The following is a 16,746-nucleotide window of genomic DNA, read 5'->3' as shown; positions in this document are numbered from 1 at the left end:
TAAAGCTAGAACTCAACCACAAAAGGAAGTTTGAAAAGAACCCAAATACATGGAGACTAAACAACATCCTTCTAAAGAATGAATGGGTCAACCGGGAAATTAAAGAAGAATTGAAAAAAAATCATGGAAACAAATGATAATGAAAATACAACAGTTCAAAATCTGTGGGATACTACTAAGTTTAATGTTAGCTTCATGGATGCTTTTTATCAGGTTGAAGAAGTTCCCTTCTATTCTTTGTTTGGTGAATGTCACCATAATGAAATGCTGTTGAGTCTTATCGAATGCTTTTTCTGCATCTAGTGAGATAATCATATGTGGGTTTTGTCTTTTATTCTATTAATGTGGTATATTATTTTCATTGTATTTCAAATGTTAAATCAAATATGCATTACTGGGATAAATCTGACTTCACCATAGTTCATAATTTTTTTATATCTTGTGTTCAGTTTGTTAGTGTTGGGTAGAGGGATTTTTGAATTTATGTTTATTTATAAGGTGTATTGATGTGTAGTTTTATTTTCTTGTGGTATCTTTTTATTTTGCTATAAATGAAATATTGAAATGTAGAATAAGTTGGATAATGTTCATTCTGTTTTCTTTTTTGGAAGAATTTGTGAAGAATTGGTAATTAATTCTACTTTATGTATTTGGTAAAGACCACCAGTGAAGACATCTGGGTTTAGAATTTTCTTTGCATGGAGTTTCCTTATTACTAAGTTTTTGTTTAGTTATTTATTTGTTATAGATCTTGTATTTTCTATTTTCTCTTGAGTTAGTTTGGTAGTTTGTATCTTTCTCTATTTTCAACATTTCATCTAATATTATATATATGTTATGTATGCAACTTACCTTTAAATCAATTAAGAGAAGAAAGAGTAAATATTCTGTCTTTCATAATTACCTTTACTGATGCTATTTGGCTTTTGTGTGTTGATTCAAGTTAATGCCTGTTGTCATTTATTTTCAGTCTGAAATTTTTCCCTAGTGAGTATGCTAGCAAAAAAAAATTCTCAGTTTTTGCTCATCTGGGAAATGTCTTCATTTCACCTTTATTTTAGAAGATAGATTTACTGGATATAAACTGATTGGTTGGCAGTTCTTTTTTTCTTTTAGCCCTTTGAATATGTCATTCCCCTGCCTTCCAGGTACTTTGTTTCTGCTAGAAGTCAGATGTTGATCTTACGGAGGTGCTTTTGAATATGATGAATTTTTTTTCTCTCTTGATGCTTTCAAGATTTTTTCTGTGTGTTTTGCTTTCAGTATTTTCACTATAATATGTCAGAGTGTAGATCTGTTTTCTTTGATTCTTCTTAGAGTCTGTTAACCATTGTGGATGTGTAAATTAATACTGTCACCAAATTTTGGAAAATTCTAACCATTATTTCTTTGAATATTCTCAAAATGTATTGCATATTTCTCTCCTCCTTTTTCTCCTCTCCTTCTGGTCTTCCCGTTACATGTGTGTTAGGGCATTTGATGATGTGCCACATTTCCTTGAGGTTTTGTTACTTTTTCCTCCTTGTTTTCTTCTCTGTGTTCTTATGTTGTATATCTGTTGATCTATCTTCAAGTTCACTGATTATTCTGTCAGTTCATATCTACTGGTGAGCCCCTTTAGCAAATTTTTTATTCTACTTAATGTACTTTGAACCTCAGAATTTCCATTTGGCTCTTTTTTTATATAATTTCTTTCTCTTTATTGACATTTTTTGATGAGACACTGCCATCAAATCTCTCTTTAATTTTTTAAAAATGATTTCATTTAATTCTTCAATCATATTTATAATGACTACTCTGAAATCTCTGAATGCTAAGTCCAACATCTGGGCTCTTTTAAAGGTAGTTTCTATTACCTGCTCTTTTTACTGTGTTTGGGTTATTTTTCGCTGTTTCTTTCCAGGTCTTATAATATTTAACCTGAAATTGGATGTTTTAGATAATACACAGTAACAATTCTGTATTCTGATTCCTAAAGATCCATTGCTGCTGATGTTTACTTGTTTGCTCTATTATTTGCTTAATATTGCTTATTTGTCTAATTAAGTGGACTCTCTTTCCTCTGATGTCCCCTACATGAGGAATGTCTGTTATTCTTCCCAAGAGGGTGCAGCCTTGGCATACACAGAGTCATCTTTATCTCCTCCACCCAGCCCAAGGATGCTGATCATTTTAATTATGTTTGCTTTGACTGTCTCTTCCCGTGGTCTCACTGTTAAGCTGCTGGCTGCTCTGCCTAAATAGGTATCACATCCAACTGTTGACCTACTTAATCAGTTATTGATGACTGTCTTCAACAATGCCGTAAGGCATAAATTACTCCACAATCTGATCCAGTGAAAGCTGCTCAAGTTGCTATAACAAAATATCACAGACCGGATAGCTTAAACAACAGAAAGTTATTTTCTCATGGTTTTGGAGACTCAAACTCCATGATTAAGGTGCTGGAAAATTCAGTTTCTGGCAAAAGCTCTCTTCCTGGTCTGTAAATGGCTACTTTGCTATATCCTCACCTGATGGAGAGAGATCTCTGGTATCTTTTCCTCTTATGAAGACACCAGTTCTACCATATCAGGGCTCCATTCAAATGACTTCATTTAACCTTTACCAGGCTTTTAAAGGTCCTGTCTCCAGCATAGTCACATGGAGTTCAGGCTTCAAAATTTGAATTTGGGAGGGAGGGATGTAGCAGGTTCCTTTAAGGGGGAAAAGTTTGAGGTCATGGGAAGGAGAATGAAGACTAACCAAAAGCCATTATAAAGCTCCTACACATGTGAGTAAAGCCATCTTGGAACTTTTTCCACATCCCAGACACCAGCAGAATACAGCCCCGTGAACAAACCTCACTGACCCAAGAATTATAAATAATAAAATGATTGCTGTTGAAGCTATTACATTCTGAGACTAGTTGGTAGCCCAGCAGTAGATAAATGAAACACTTCTTTTGTAGAATTAGAGAATAAAAATTCCTTCAGGTTAAGTTTCTCAATAGCTGTTGACAATTTAAATTGAAACCTGATTATAAGTAGAAAAGAGAAGGAAGGAGAAAAGAGGAGTATCAGAGGACAAAGTTGCCTGGGAAATAGAGATAGAATAAAATATATGAGAAAGGTGGTTGGGGAAGATGGTAAAAGGAAGCAAATAAGAAATCAAGGTCCATGTGTCCTCAGAAATAGATTAGGGATTCAGGAGACCACAAGGTGAAAATGTGTGGGAAGGAGAGGTGGAAGAGGAATAAGCTGACACTAAATTCACAAACAGAAGGCATGGGTTCAGATCCCAGCTCTGTCATAATTAGACATCTGACCTTAAGAAAGACACTTCTTCTCTTTGGCATTCAGGTTCCTAACTGGTAAAATAAGGGAGGGATTGGCATAAATCATCTCTCCCAGGTATAACTCTTTCTATATGAAAAGAAAATAAAGATGTGTTTGATAGTTTCTCTCATCAACATATCCTGAAAATCATACCCATTTAGGAAGGGAAAGAGACCCTGTAACTATAATAAATGGTTGGCCTTATTTGTGTAACAGAGCATTAATGGTCTATTTTAATGAGAAGGGAAATAGTGTTATTTTGATAATGTAGAGATGCTCTATTAACAGTGCCTATAGTAAAAACAATTTGTTGTCTAAAATTTGTGCCTCACCTAACATGAGATTTTGTTATTTGTGGTCTTAATAAATCACATCTAATAGAAAATAGTTCTTATAATGTGAGATAATAGATATGCTAGATTCTATCATGTATTTTTATTAATTATTTTTATTAACATATAATGTATTATTTGCCCCAGGGATACAGGTCTGTGTATCATATATTTTTAAAACAAAATTATAAAGATCCTATAAAAAAAAGTCCCTTTGCAGTTGTTCAAACATTTGATGCTATCAAACACAATGTTGCTCCTCTTCAGAATATGAATTTAGTTCCACGAAACAAACACAAACATTACACATACTACTAATGGGTATGTATTCTCCTAAGCTCTGCTCCTAACCATGAAATCATTTTAGATTTCCGTTCATTCATCTGTACTAAGAATGTCTCTCTTTGCTCCTCATTCAGATTGAATTCCCCAAACACACATAACTCTTATTCTTAAATGTGTCTGTTTTTACCAGGCAAATTATCTCAGACTGGAAAATGTACCCTAACTGTATTTTCTATGAGGAGTTTTCCTAACTTTCCTCTAACTCACTTTCATTTTTCAGTTCTTACTCTATCACTTCTGAAATGCTTTCTCTGACCCCTAAAGTCTAGCTAACGCCTAAGTTCCTTTGAGATCTTCTCATTACACACCTCCAGAATGACACTTCTATGGTATTTTGCAATTGCCTCTTTTCTATATGCATTCCATGTTAGGCTCAAAGTTTCAAGAGGACAAAGATCTGAGAGTAGACGTGTTTTCCTCCTGTTACGTATTGGGTGTGTTTAATTAATAGTAGTTCATTAAGAGGAAGATGAATGAATGTGGTACTGTGCATGTTGTACTGTGGAGCTAGTAGATGGAACCAGAACTACGTAGGACATTAAACCCAGCTATATTCATTATGGTTGTATACATCTGATTATGGCATTTCATGATTAAGAAGACAGCAATTGGTTTAAAAATCAATGCAACCCCAATTCTGTCACATAGTTGAAAAGCCTTACTTTTTTTCTAAATATAATTTAGTAAAATTTACTTAGAACTTTAAAAATGGGAAGAATTGAGGAAAAGAAAGGCAAGCAGATTAGATCATGCATGCCTGCTTTCTGAAAGATAAACTACAGATGAAAAATATATTAATAAAATGTATCCTTTGTGTACTTAATAATATTTAAGGAATCAAATCCTACATTTTTCAGGATATGGATCATACAGGTCAGTGAACAGCTTATCCGATATTGCAAAATGCTCCTGAGTTGCATAGCAAAAGTTTCTGATTTTGAAGCAATAGGATCTAAGGATTGATTGAATACTCAAGACACAGAAAGTCATGAAGCAGAAACAGATATCAGTTACCTGTCTAGGGTGAAGGCATACATCTTAGTGGCTCTGTCATTCACAAGGTAAGTTCTTTCCAGAAACTCCATGGTGGTCAGAAGGAGAGCTTCTGCTGTTGTTTGTGGTGGTTGTGGCTTCTGCTGTTTTTACCTCACTGCCCAGTTTGGGAAGCAAAGCAGCCTTACAATCATTCACATACTTTCTAAAGAAAAAAAATAAAAAGGCTTCTGGGCTTTAGAGTAACGAGCCTCCTACATCAATGTTCTTGGTAGGTGTGCCAAAATTACAGCCTTCTTGGACCATCATCGGGTCCCGTTCTCTCACCCACAGAAACTCCTTTCCTACAGAGACCTGCAGGAAGGATCAGGTGAAGCCTGTGTGTGTGTGTGTTTCTGTGTGTGTGTGTCAGTGTGTCTGCGTGTCTGTCTGTGTGTCTGTGTGTATATGCGCGCAAGTGTGCTTCCGATGCTATCTGATTCCACTGTTTGCTGAGAGGCAGAGGAGCTCCGGGGCTTCCTGCTAATTGCTGAGGTAGAGATTTGGTCTTCAAAACACACCTGGGTGAGCTGTAGACACCCTTCTGGGCGCTAGTCTCGTGTTTTTCCCTTTCTTTTCCTTTCCGTGTTTTGGGGGGAACCTCTCTCTCAACCTAAAGACATTTCTCCTGAGATTTAGTTCTAAGATGACCTCTAAGCAGCTGTCAGGATTTACTTCTCCTCTCCTAGGACCATTTTCGGTTTTCACTACTGACGGGAGGACATGGGTCATTAGTTGCTACGGTCTGTAATCTGAAACAGTTCCTGCTGTGGCAGCTTTGAAGCCCTTCTGACAGGCAGAAAAAGGGCAGACTCAGCTTCTAAATAAATTACAGCCCTCAGTCATACCTACAAGAACTGGAATGATCTGTCTTCTCCCTGGCTAGGGTATCCTTTGTTGAGGATAAAAGACTCACCCAAGGAAACCCTATCAGGCAAACAAATCACAACTCAGAAACAGCATCTTCTGATTTAATCCCGAAGGACCTTCAACCCGCAAACTTGTAGGAATTCACATTATATTTCATTATTAAGCATTTTTCCTTTCCAAATAAGATAAGGGACTCTAACCTGACGGTAGCAACCCTTTGTGGTAGGCATTTGTGAGGAGGCCAAAGAGCATCCAGGACCTGTACAGATGCACAAGGGCAGACTGGAGAGAAGGCCATAAATCTCTGACCGCTGAGTCCTCTTTCTTCTCCTTCTGTCAACACTCACTTCCTAGTGGGAAACTCAGACAGAGTAGTGGAGTCCAGGAATAGCCCACTTGCCCAGCATCTTGGGAATCTGCACATCATTCTGAGCAAGAGTCTGCCACGATGGCTTAGTGGGATAAATACTGTCTCTGAAAAAAGAAAATGGGATTCGATGGCAATTCCAGCAGCAGTGAGAGGAGAGGTCGCCTCTGCCCGATGGTGAGAGCCTCAGGTGTCCTATCACATCTGCAGTGAAGCTGTACCTCGTGTTTAAGGTTTCGAATAGTCTCAGCCATAAGATAAATTCTAAGGTCTTTCTGTATGACCCCATTGTCTAACCAATCATTAGCTTGGTTGGGACAGATGGAAACCAGAGAAATGGCTCTGGGAGGCCATTTTTTTCTTGCAGCAGAAATTCTGGGTCTGGCATTTCTAGAATAATCCAAAGCATTTCCTTCTCATATATCCTTACTCTTAACTTTACAAAATAATAGGTTATTCTGTGGGTACAAAGTAGGAAACCAGAAAAGAATTACTAACCCATCTGTGCAACACGCTGCAACTTGAATCATTTGTGAGTTGTTTCTAGAACATAGGAGAGAAATGGAATTCAAGTGAGTGAATGCCAGAAAGTGAATTGGGCTGAACTCCATTAGATGGAAGTGCAGAGGAAAGAAGATAAGCGATATTCAGATGCAGGAAAGAGAATGTATAGCGATAGCTATCAACAGGAAAAGAAAGAATCTGTAAGTTTGAGATTCTGCATCATAAGTTTTGGCACTAACACATATATAGATGCACAGACATATTTAGGTCTGTTCACGATTCTGTGAGCACAGAGGTACATACTAGGTTGTTAATGTGAATTACCTATGGGGCAAGAAGGGAGTGAGGATATACGGGAAGTGTAGGGGAGGACTGATACAGAAAAGGGTAAGGTGAAGAAGAGAGGAGAGGGATGGGGACCCCAACAAAGGAGGAAAAAAACATGTGTTCTGTGATCTCTGTTCTTTATTTATAAATTGAAATATATAAAATTGCCATTTGGTAGACCTAATGCAGTCTAAAATCAGCCATTTCCTATGATTTACTTAAATATATATTCACACACATACACAAACCTATAAAATGTGTATGTGTGCATGTGTGAGCCATTTAAAAATAAAAAATTTAATAGGCATATTTTTAAAGTATTAAGAAATTACTTTCAACAAATTTGTGGGAATTTCCAAGTGCTGCCCTTGAAAATAACTGCTCTAGTATAAACCAAAACTTCTGGTGTAAGTGGCATAAGAGTAGCAAACATTACAGCAAATAAAACTTTTGTGTTTAAAAAAAGTAAGTTTTCCTGCTACAAATTTAAATGTAGATAAATTATGATTAAGAATTGCCTGCATGTCACATTGTGTGAAAGGTTCACCTGTTGGTAAATTTGTCATCTTACAAACTCATTCTAACTACACCATCAGCCCCTTCCCCTCAGTATTCTGTCGGGACAATGTTTATGAAGAATTTCCCATCCTCTCTGACTAACCTTTGCCCTGCTCTGGCACGTGCCACCCACTAAGGACCAATGGCCCTAATCAGACTGGCAAAATTCATCAGAAAGGATGAATACCCAACTTTTGCAGCAACATGGATGGGACTGGAAGAGATTATGCTGAGTGAAATAAGTCAAGCAGAGAGAGTCAATTATCATATGGTTTCACTTATTTGTGGAGCGTAACAAATAGCATGGAGGACAAGGGGTGTTCGAGAGGAGAAGGGAGTTGGGGTAAATTGGAAGGGAGGTGAATCACGAGAGACTATGGACTCTGAAAAACAATCTGAGGGGTTTGAAGGGGAGGTGGGAGGTTGGGGGAACCAGGTGGTGGGTATTAGAGAGGGCACGGATTGCATGGAGCACTGGGTGTGGTACAAAAATAATGAATACTGTTTTTCTGAAAATAAATAAATTGGAAAATTTTTTTTAAAAAATTCACAAAATATGTACTCAGAAAGCAACATGGATCAAAGAAAAGAAAATCCTTTCTCTTTTTGACAGTCAGCTTTGGTGGGCATTATGCTGTTTTTTTTTTTTTTTTCCAGTTTCCAAGGCAACCAGCTTCTAAACCATCCTGAATTACAGGTTGTCCTCTCCGCCCACTCACCATCACAAGCTTGTAGCAACTGAAGGGGCAAAATGCAATTTATAACAGTTACTTCTGGGAATAAATATCCTGTCAGCCACAAGAACATCCCTGACATGACCAAAAAACTGGTTCAGCTCCCCAGCCCTAGCTGTCGTTGGCAACAATTTCTTTATAGGATTTTACAAACAGTAACTAATACTTGTGCAAAAATAATTTACACAGGTGTCTCACACATCATTTTGGTATTTCACTCGCAGAAAGGGTGTGTTTACGGAAAACCACCGTGATCCTCCCTAGACACTCAAGTACTGAATTCTCAAGATTTGCATTCCCAAAATTTAAACTCATACTTCAGAAACACTTCATATTGCTGTTGTTTGCATGTAGCTATCTTTTAAAAAGAGACAGGAAAGTGAGCTTGTTTTAAAATCATCATGTGGGTTTTCATTCTGTTTTGCTTTTTCTTATTTGTGTGGAGAGGCAGTATAGTAAAGTGACTTAGTGCATGGGCTTTCAAATCAGATACACTTAATATCAGTTTCCAGGTTGACCATTTCCTTACATGTGTGACCTTGAACAAATCGCCTGGCTTCTGTGGTTTTCAGTTTCTCATCTGTAAAATGGTAGATTAATGGAGTCCCTGTCTACAGAGTGCTTGTGAAGAGTAAAAGAGATAATGTGTATAAAAGCTCTTAGCCTAGCATCTGGCATATATTCAGTGTTGTGTAGAAGTGAGTTGCTATGGATTCAGCCATGTCTAAGTAAAATGTCCTGACTGTCTCAGAGAAATTGACCCCAGTCTTAGCATGAGGCTAAGAATTACCCATGAGTGGAAGAATCCACCAAGGAAGTAGAAGTTATTATAAAGAAGACTGGGGGACTTGAACATACCAGCCGCTATGACTTCAAGTCAATCCCTCAAGCTCTCTTGGCCCAATGTGTTCAAATAATGTGTGATTTGTGATTTCTGAAATGAATGTGTGCCTGCCTCGTTCTACCTGCTTAACAGTCAAGTGCAATTCAGAATGTGTCCTACATAAGGAGGACAAAACAAGGAAGGAAATAAGAACTCAATCAGTATAATCACCTGCTTAAGATTCTGGACTTCTGTATTCCCACACAGACTATACAGGTATTATTTCTAAGCTCAGTGGCATTTCCTTAGCAAGGTGATTTTATGGTTATTACTACAGTGTGAGTTTTTCACAAGTTGCATCCAGGAATGTGAAAATAAAGACACTGAAAATTTAATTGGATTGTATTTTAAAGAACGTTGTGGAAATTTCATTTTAATCTAATGTAAACATGTATAGAACACAAACCATTTCCTGATATTTCATACTTTATGTGAGAATGGAATGAGCCATCTGAGTTTTATTTTCTCCTTGATAAATTGGACTATATAACTCTTTCTTTTGCCACTTTTATTTTTTAAAAGATTGAGCTATAGAAATGTTTCAGTGCAAATGTAATTGGTATTTTTTGAAAAAAACTTGATAAAATATTGATGCTAAAACAAAGGAAATATTTTTATCAAGTTTGATTGATGCAAATAAATAATACAAAAATAAACTAGCAGTTTTGGGTAGGGGAGAATATTGGGACTAGGTGGTTAAGATGTTTATGAAGTATATGTCTTATTGATGAGCCTCCTTGTCCCACAATTCCTTTTACAAGCACTCTGCAAACTTAATTAACCCCTAAATGCACTCTCCAGGGTAGATTTGGTTGACTTCATCTTGCAAATTCTGAAGTAGTTATCTGCTGGCTTCACATTCTCACAACTATTTATGTTTCTCTCTCTCTCTCTTTCTTTTTAAGATTTGATTTATTCATGTGACAGAGAGAGCGAGAGATAGATCACAAGTAGGCAGAGAGGCAGGCAGAGAGAGGGGGGAAGCAGGCTCCCCGTTGAGCAGAGAGCCTGATGTGGGGCTCAATCGCAGGACCCTAAGATCATGACCTGAGCTGAAGGAAGAGGCTTAACGCACTGAGTCATCCAGCGCCCCTGTGTTTCTCTTTTTTATTTCGTTTACTTTAACAAGCAAGAGAGGATTCTAAGGACCTAAGCCATGACTTATGGCATTAGAATAAGAAAGATATAAGAAAGAATAAGAAAAGAAAAATCATGATTATTTCAACAGATTCAGAAAAAGCATTTGACAGAATACAACATCTGTTTATGATTAAAATCTCTCAAACACGTGGACATAGAGAGACTGTATCTCAACATAATAAAGACCATATATATTAACCCCATTAGTGGTGAAAAGCTGAAAGCAATTCCTCTAAGATTAGCAAGACAAGAATGCTCACATTGCCACATTAATTCAGCATAGTATTGGAAGTCCTCCCCAAAGCAATCAGGCAAGGAAACAAACAAAAGGCATTTAAATTGTAAAAGAAGTAAAACTTTCACTATTTACAGAGGATATTATATTATATACAGAAAATCCTCAAGACTCCATCAAAAAACTATTAAAACTGGTACGTCTGGGTGGCTCAGTCAGTTAAGCATCCGCCTTCAGCTCAGGTCATGATCTTAGGGTCCCGAGATCAAGCCCTGCCTTGGGCTCCCTGCTCAGTGAGGAGTCTGCTTCTCCCTCTCACTCTCCTTCTGTCCACTCTCTCTCAAATAAATAAGTAATCTTAAAAAAAAAAATCCTCTTGGAACCAATAAACAAATCCAGTAAAGTTGTAGAATACAGAATCACTACACAAAAATCTCCTATATTCCTATATATCAAAAATGAACTATCAGAAAAATAAACTTTTTAAATACCCCATTTACAATCACATCAACAAGAACAAAATACCTAGAGGTAAATTTAACCAAGGAGGTGGAAGACCAGTATATTGAAAACTATAGAACATTAATCAAAGAAATTGAAGAAGAAACAAATGAAAAAATATTCGGTGCTTATGGATTGCAAGAATATTGCTGTAATGTCCATACTACCCACTGCGATTTATTCAACACAATCCCTCTCAAAATTCCAATGGCATTTTTCACAGAAATGGGAAAAAAATCCTAAAATTTGTATGGAACCACAAAAGAGCCCAGGTAGCCAAAGCGATCTTAAGAAAGAAGAACAAAGGGGCGCCTGGGTGTCTCAGTGGGTTAAGCTTTTGCCTTCGGCTCAGGCCATGATCTCAGGGTCCTGGGATTGAGTCCCACATCGAACTCTGCTTGGTGGGAAGCCTCCTTCCCCCTCTCTCTCTGCCTGCTGCTCTGCCTACTTGTGATCTCTCTGTCAAATAAATAAATAAAATCTTAAAAAAAGAAGAAAAACAAAGCTGGAGGCATCACATTTATCTAATAGAGATTAGATTCTATCTAATACAGATTTCAAACTGCATTATAAATCTGTAGTAATTAAAACTGTGGTATTGGCGTAAAAACAGACATATAGATGAATAGAACAGAATAGAGAGTCCAGAATTAAACCCACACATACATGGTCAATTAATTTACAACAAAGGACCCAAGAATATACAGTGGAGAAGGACAGTGTCTTCAATAAATGGTGCCAAGAAAAACAGACAGCCACGTGCAAAAGAATGAAACTGGACCACTATCTGACACAATATACAAAATTAACTCAAAATAGATTACAAACTTGCACAAAAGACTCCTAGAAAAACACAGAGCCAGTAAGCTCCTTGACATAGTACTTGGAGGCAATTTTTTGAATCTGACACCAAAAACCAAAAAGTAACAAAAGAAAAATAAACAAGTGAGACTACAACAAACTTAAAACCTACTGCACAGCAAAAGAAACCATCAACAAAATGATACAGCAACCTACTGAATGGGAGAAGATATTTGCAAATCATGTACCTGATTAGGGAATAAAGAAATCATGCAACTCAATAGCAAAAAAAACAAAAAAACAAAAAAACACAGTAATAATCATTAAAAAATGGGCAGAAGATCTGAATGGCATTTTTCCATAGAAGACATAGAGATGGCCAACAGGAATGTGAAAAGATGTTCTACATCATTAATCATAAGGAAAATGCAAATCAAAGGCACAGTGAAGTATCACCTCACACCTATTAAGATGGCTATTATCAAAAAGATTAAAAATATCAAGTGTTGGCAAGAACGTAGAGTAAAGGGGACTCTTGTGTACTATGGGTGGGGGCGCAAACTGGTGCAGCCACCATGAGAAAAAGTATGGAGGTTCCTCAAGAAATTTAAAATAGAACTACGAGAAGATCCAGCAATTCCGCTTTTGGATATTTATGCAAAGAAAACAGGAATATTAATTCAAAAAGATATATGCACCTCCATATTCTATGTAGCATTGCTTACACTAGCCAAGATATGAAAACAACACAAGTGTCCATCAATGAGTGAATGGATAAAGAAATTGTGGTATGTGTATACAATGAAATATTATTTAGTCATAAGAAAGAAGGGAATCTTGCCATTTGTAACAACATTATGCTGAGTGAAATAAGTCAAACAGAGAAAGACAAATACAATATGTTCATCTCATGTGGAATATAAAATATCAACTCTATCAACTTAGATTTTTGTATATATATAAATTTATAAATATACAAAAATCTAAGTTGATAGAGGACAAATAGGGGGTAACCAAAGGTGAGAAAAATGGATAAATTATGTTTATTTTTTAGTTTAAATGAATTTTTAAACTTTTTAAAAAGAAAGGACCCTTAAATATTCCTTCAAATTGTTACCACCTGGTTTCTTGGAAACTACCAAAAAATGTAATTTCTTTTGAAAAATGACAATGAAAAAACAATGACTTTAGCAATCATTTTGGCCTACATGTACCATCTAGAGATACCATTTAAGGTGGTCAAGGAATTAGCTGTGTAGTTAGATTGCAGATGAATTAAAGATAATTTGGCATGTTAATGGCAAAAAAGGTAAATATCCTTATTCAGTCACCTTGAAGTTATCATCATTGGATGACAGAAAGTTAACCAGAAAAAAAAAAAAATACCCAGAAAGAAAAAAAAAATGTAATTGAAATACTTGAGCAAAAAGATTATAATTTCAAACTTCTGTGAGGCAGAAGATTATTACATTCTTTTGGGGCTAGCAGAGGGAAAAAACACATCATTTGCCTTTTGCAGGAGATAAAAATAAATTTTAAATAAATAAATCAAATTAGAGCTTTAGCACGATTCATAGTTTGATTTTATTTAGAAGGTATCAAGTGACTACTATGTGCCAGGCATCTCGCTAAGCCCGAGGGAACAGAAGATAAAAGGCACAGTCTCAGGGAAGTGTGTGTGGGTGGGTGTGTGGGTGTGTGGGTGTGAATTCATTTAGATAGGCTCTGTGCCAACCCCTGATGGAATTAATGATCCCCAACAGTCTCTTCCCTAAAATGATTACAGATCTACAATTCACTATAACAAACTGTTCTGCCGGTAGGAAGACTGAGACTAACAGCTCTAATCCCATGGAAGGGACACGAAGGACAGTACTCAAGGCTACCAGGGGAGGCTGCCCCAAGGTGGGGAGCTTGCAGGATCTTGAGGATGTGGGTCCTTAAGAGCTCTGCGTTGAGAGGAGGATCCTGGAGCATGGCTGGCTATGACCTTCGTTTCCAGAAGGGTCACTTTCTGTCTTTTCAGCTGGTCCATTTCATCCAATTAGTTTTTCTTTCCCTTGCTGATTGCTTCTGGCACTTAGTGGAGACACAAACTGTCCCCTAGAGGGTGTGTCTGCCCATCCAGCCCGCTGCTCTCATGTCTAGGAGGTTAAATTGTGCTGAAGGATTTTAGGAGACTTCATGATTACCTCTTACCCATCTGCGTTTTGTTCTCAGGGTGGCTAATGAGTATTTGTCTCTGACACTCCACATTAGAACATCAGTCTGTCTCTCAGTTCACACAGAAAACTTCAATCAAACTGGGTTTTATTCTGGTTTTGGCTTTAAGACAACAATCCCTTTGGTTTGCTTTGTCGAATCACCAGAACTTTATTTCTTTTGTTACTGTTTTGGACATTTGTTGGATGCTTGATATTATTATCTGAGCATTTTTATTGTGGCTGACAAACACTCATATTGGTCTATTTGGAAAATTACTTCCCTATTTGAGCCTTTTGAAGGAAAAAAAAAAGGTAGACAAAAACATAATTTCTAGTGTTCCAGCTCCTTGATCTAAATATGCAAAAAGCATCACTGAAAACTAAAACATTGAATTTCTGAATTAGAGAGAGCCCCTTGTCATTATCTGGAATGCTACCATTTAATTTTTATGAGTACAGTTTACTTTAGTGAAGGCCTTGCGGGGCCTTTCGTCTTCAGAGAACGATTTTCACAGCAAGTCCCCAGATGAATGCCAAGAGAGCAAAGACATAGCTCATCTTCTCCTCTGAATCTCCAAGTCTGGATTTATTTGACTCGAGGCTGACAAGACTGCCTCTCAGGAGAGCATCCAGAAGACAAGACAAAAGCCTCCTGGAAGCTTTCCCCTGAAAGACGGAGCCATTGCTTTCACATCAAACCCAAAATGCATCATGGGACGTCAGGTGGGTTGTCTGCTTGGAAGCACAACCACAAGGCACTGCTAGCTAATTCATCTCTTCTTTGGGTATTAACAGATTTCCATCTGGTGAGCCTACATTTTAAAATATCGCCAATCCGGGCACCTGGGTGACTCAGTGGGTTAAGCTGCTGCCTTGGCTCAGGTCATGATCTCAGGGTCTGAGGATGGAGTCCCCCGTCAGGCTCTCTGCTCAGTGGGGAGTCTGCTTCCTGCTCTCTCTTTGCCTGCCTCTCTGCCTGCTTGTGATCTCTGTCTCTGTCAAATAAATAAATAAAATCTTTAAAATAAAAATAAAATGTTGCCAATCCAACTGTATGAGTCTCTCTGCCACCATCAGGGAATGCGTTCTTGGAATTTGCATCCAGCACCCATGAGTGAGGTATCATGTTACCTGTTGCAATCCTAAATTCCCTACTCAGTCACTCAGGCATTGGTCAGGGGCAGAGCATGGGAGCTTGCATTTCCTTCAGAGGCAGTTAACTCCAAAAGAGAACAAAAATATGTATTTAGTTGTCATGGACAAATATGTAATGTATTATTGAGAGTATTACATTTTGTAAGGGATTACTTAAAGCTTTAAATACCTAGGGTAACATTCCCCCTTACCCTTCAGAATTTAAAACTAAGATTTTTCTCTCAGTCTTCCACAGAATTGTGATAATTCATCATTCACAGATAAAAATTTCATTTTAAACATTATAAATGCCCAGATTAAACTGCCACAAAAATAATATCCAAGGCACAGTGACAGTGTCCTCATATTTTAAATATTATTTATGCCACAAAAATCAATATGACAAAGCAGTATGAACAGTGTTTGATAGAAGTTGGTTAGAGTGGGATTTGGCATAACTTGCATTTCCTAGTCACAAGTTAGTTTCCAAGAAAGCTGGTGAATAAGTAATGTCAGATGCCCCTTGGCCATTTTCTCCTGAAGGAAACAGAAGGAGAAATCGATTCTATGATTAATGTAATGTCCCAATGAATACTAATTCTTCATTACTTCTTAGAATCATCATTATTATGGATGTTGCTGTCAGCAAATGAAGAATTGTTCTCTTTAATCTGCTGTATACAACACAGCCATTTCTACCTTAACTTATTAATAAAGACCAACCCCCTAACTGAAGAGAAGTATGCTAATTAATCCTAAGAGGAACACATTGGATTCATTGTCTGTTTGTATACATCCTTTCCACTGTTGACTGACCAGATTATAGGCCTTTGAACATTCCACTCTACCCTCTGTGATCATCAGCTACTAATTCGAAGTCTTTATCGGGTAGATGTGATTATTTAATTTCTACCCAATAGCTTATTAGACAATATGGTATGCTTCCACATATTAAATTCTTTTCTGAGGATATTTCTCCTCAGAACTATCATATTGGACACCTGAATCCAGCCCAACCACCCATTTTAACTGAAACTACTGCCAAATTGACTATGCTATCGTGCTGAAAGCACCCAGTTAGTAAATTTGGGGGCTATAAGGTCTAAGTCTGTTCCTTTTGCTGATTTTCAGCATGTCAATCAGTAGATAAGTTTGCATCTTTCTGCCCCAATTTCCTAACCAGAAAATTTTGAATGACAGTACTGAGCCACCTCAGAAGACTTGTGAGTAAAAATAATCCCCGTCATCCTTCAAAAGTAACAAAACTATTTCCAAGTATTTAATATTGTTAAATGCTTTAAAATTTGAGAAGGCATTTGTAGATAAAAGAGATAAAATGTAGCATGAGATAAATACCACATAAATAAAATTGCAAATGTATTTTTAGTTTAAAAAGTAAGATATATACACAAACATGTTGAAAATTCAAAAAGATAGACAATAGGCGATGTGTCTTCCACCA

General features: G+C 37.1%; 1 protein-coding gene across 1 annotated transcript in view; it reads right to left on the bottom strand.

The window, feature by feature from the left end:
• SLC30A8 (solute carrier family 30 member 8) overlaps positions 1–5,079 on the bottom strand; it is a 37,953-nt gene extending 32,874 nt beyond the window's left edge. The window contains exon 1 of the mRNA XM_059392952.1: positions 5,009–5,079. Coding sequence (XP_059248935.1) covers positions 5,009–5,079 — 71 coding nt within the window. The remainder of the gene's footprint in view (positions 1–5,008) is intronic.
• Between the last annotated feature and the right edge of the window lie 11,667 nt (positions 5,080–16,746).

The sequence above is a fragment of the Mustela nigripes genome, chromosome 3 (assembly GCF_022355385.1).
Source record: "Mustela nigripes isolate SB6536 chromosome 3, MUSNIG.SB6536, whole genome shotgun sequence".
NCBI lineage: Eukaryota > Metazoa > Chordata > Mammalia > Carnivora > Mustelidae > Mustela > Mustela nigripes.
The sequence above is the reverse complement of the archived record's forward strand: the minus strand, read 5'-3'. Positions and strand labels throughout refer to the sequence as shown.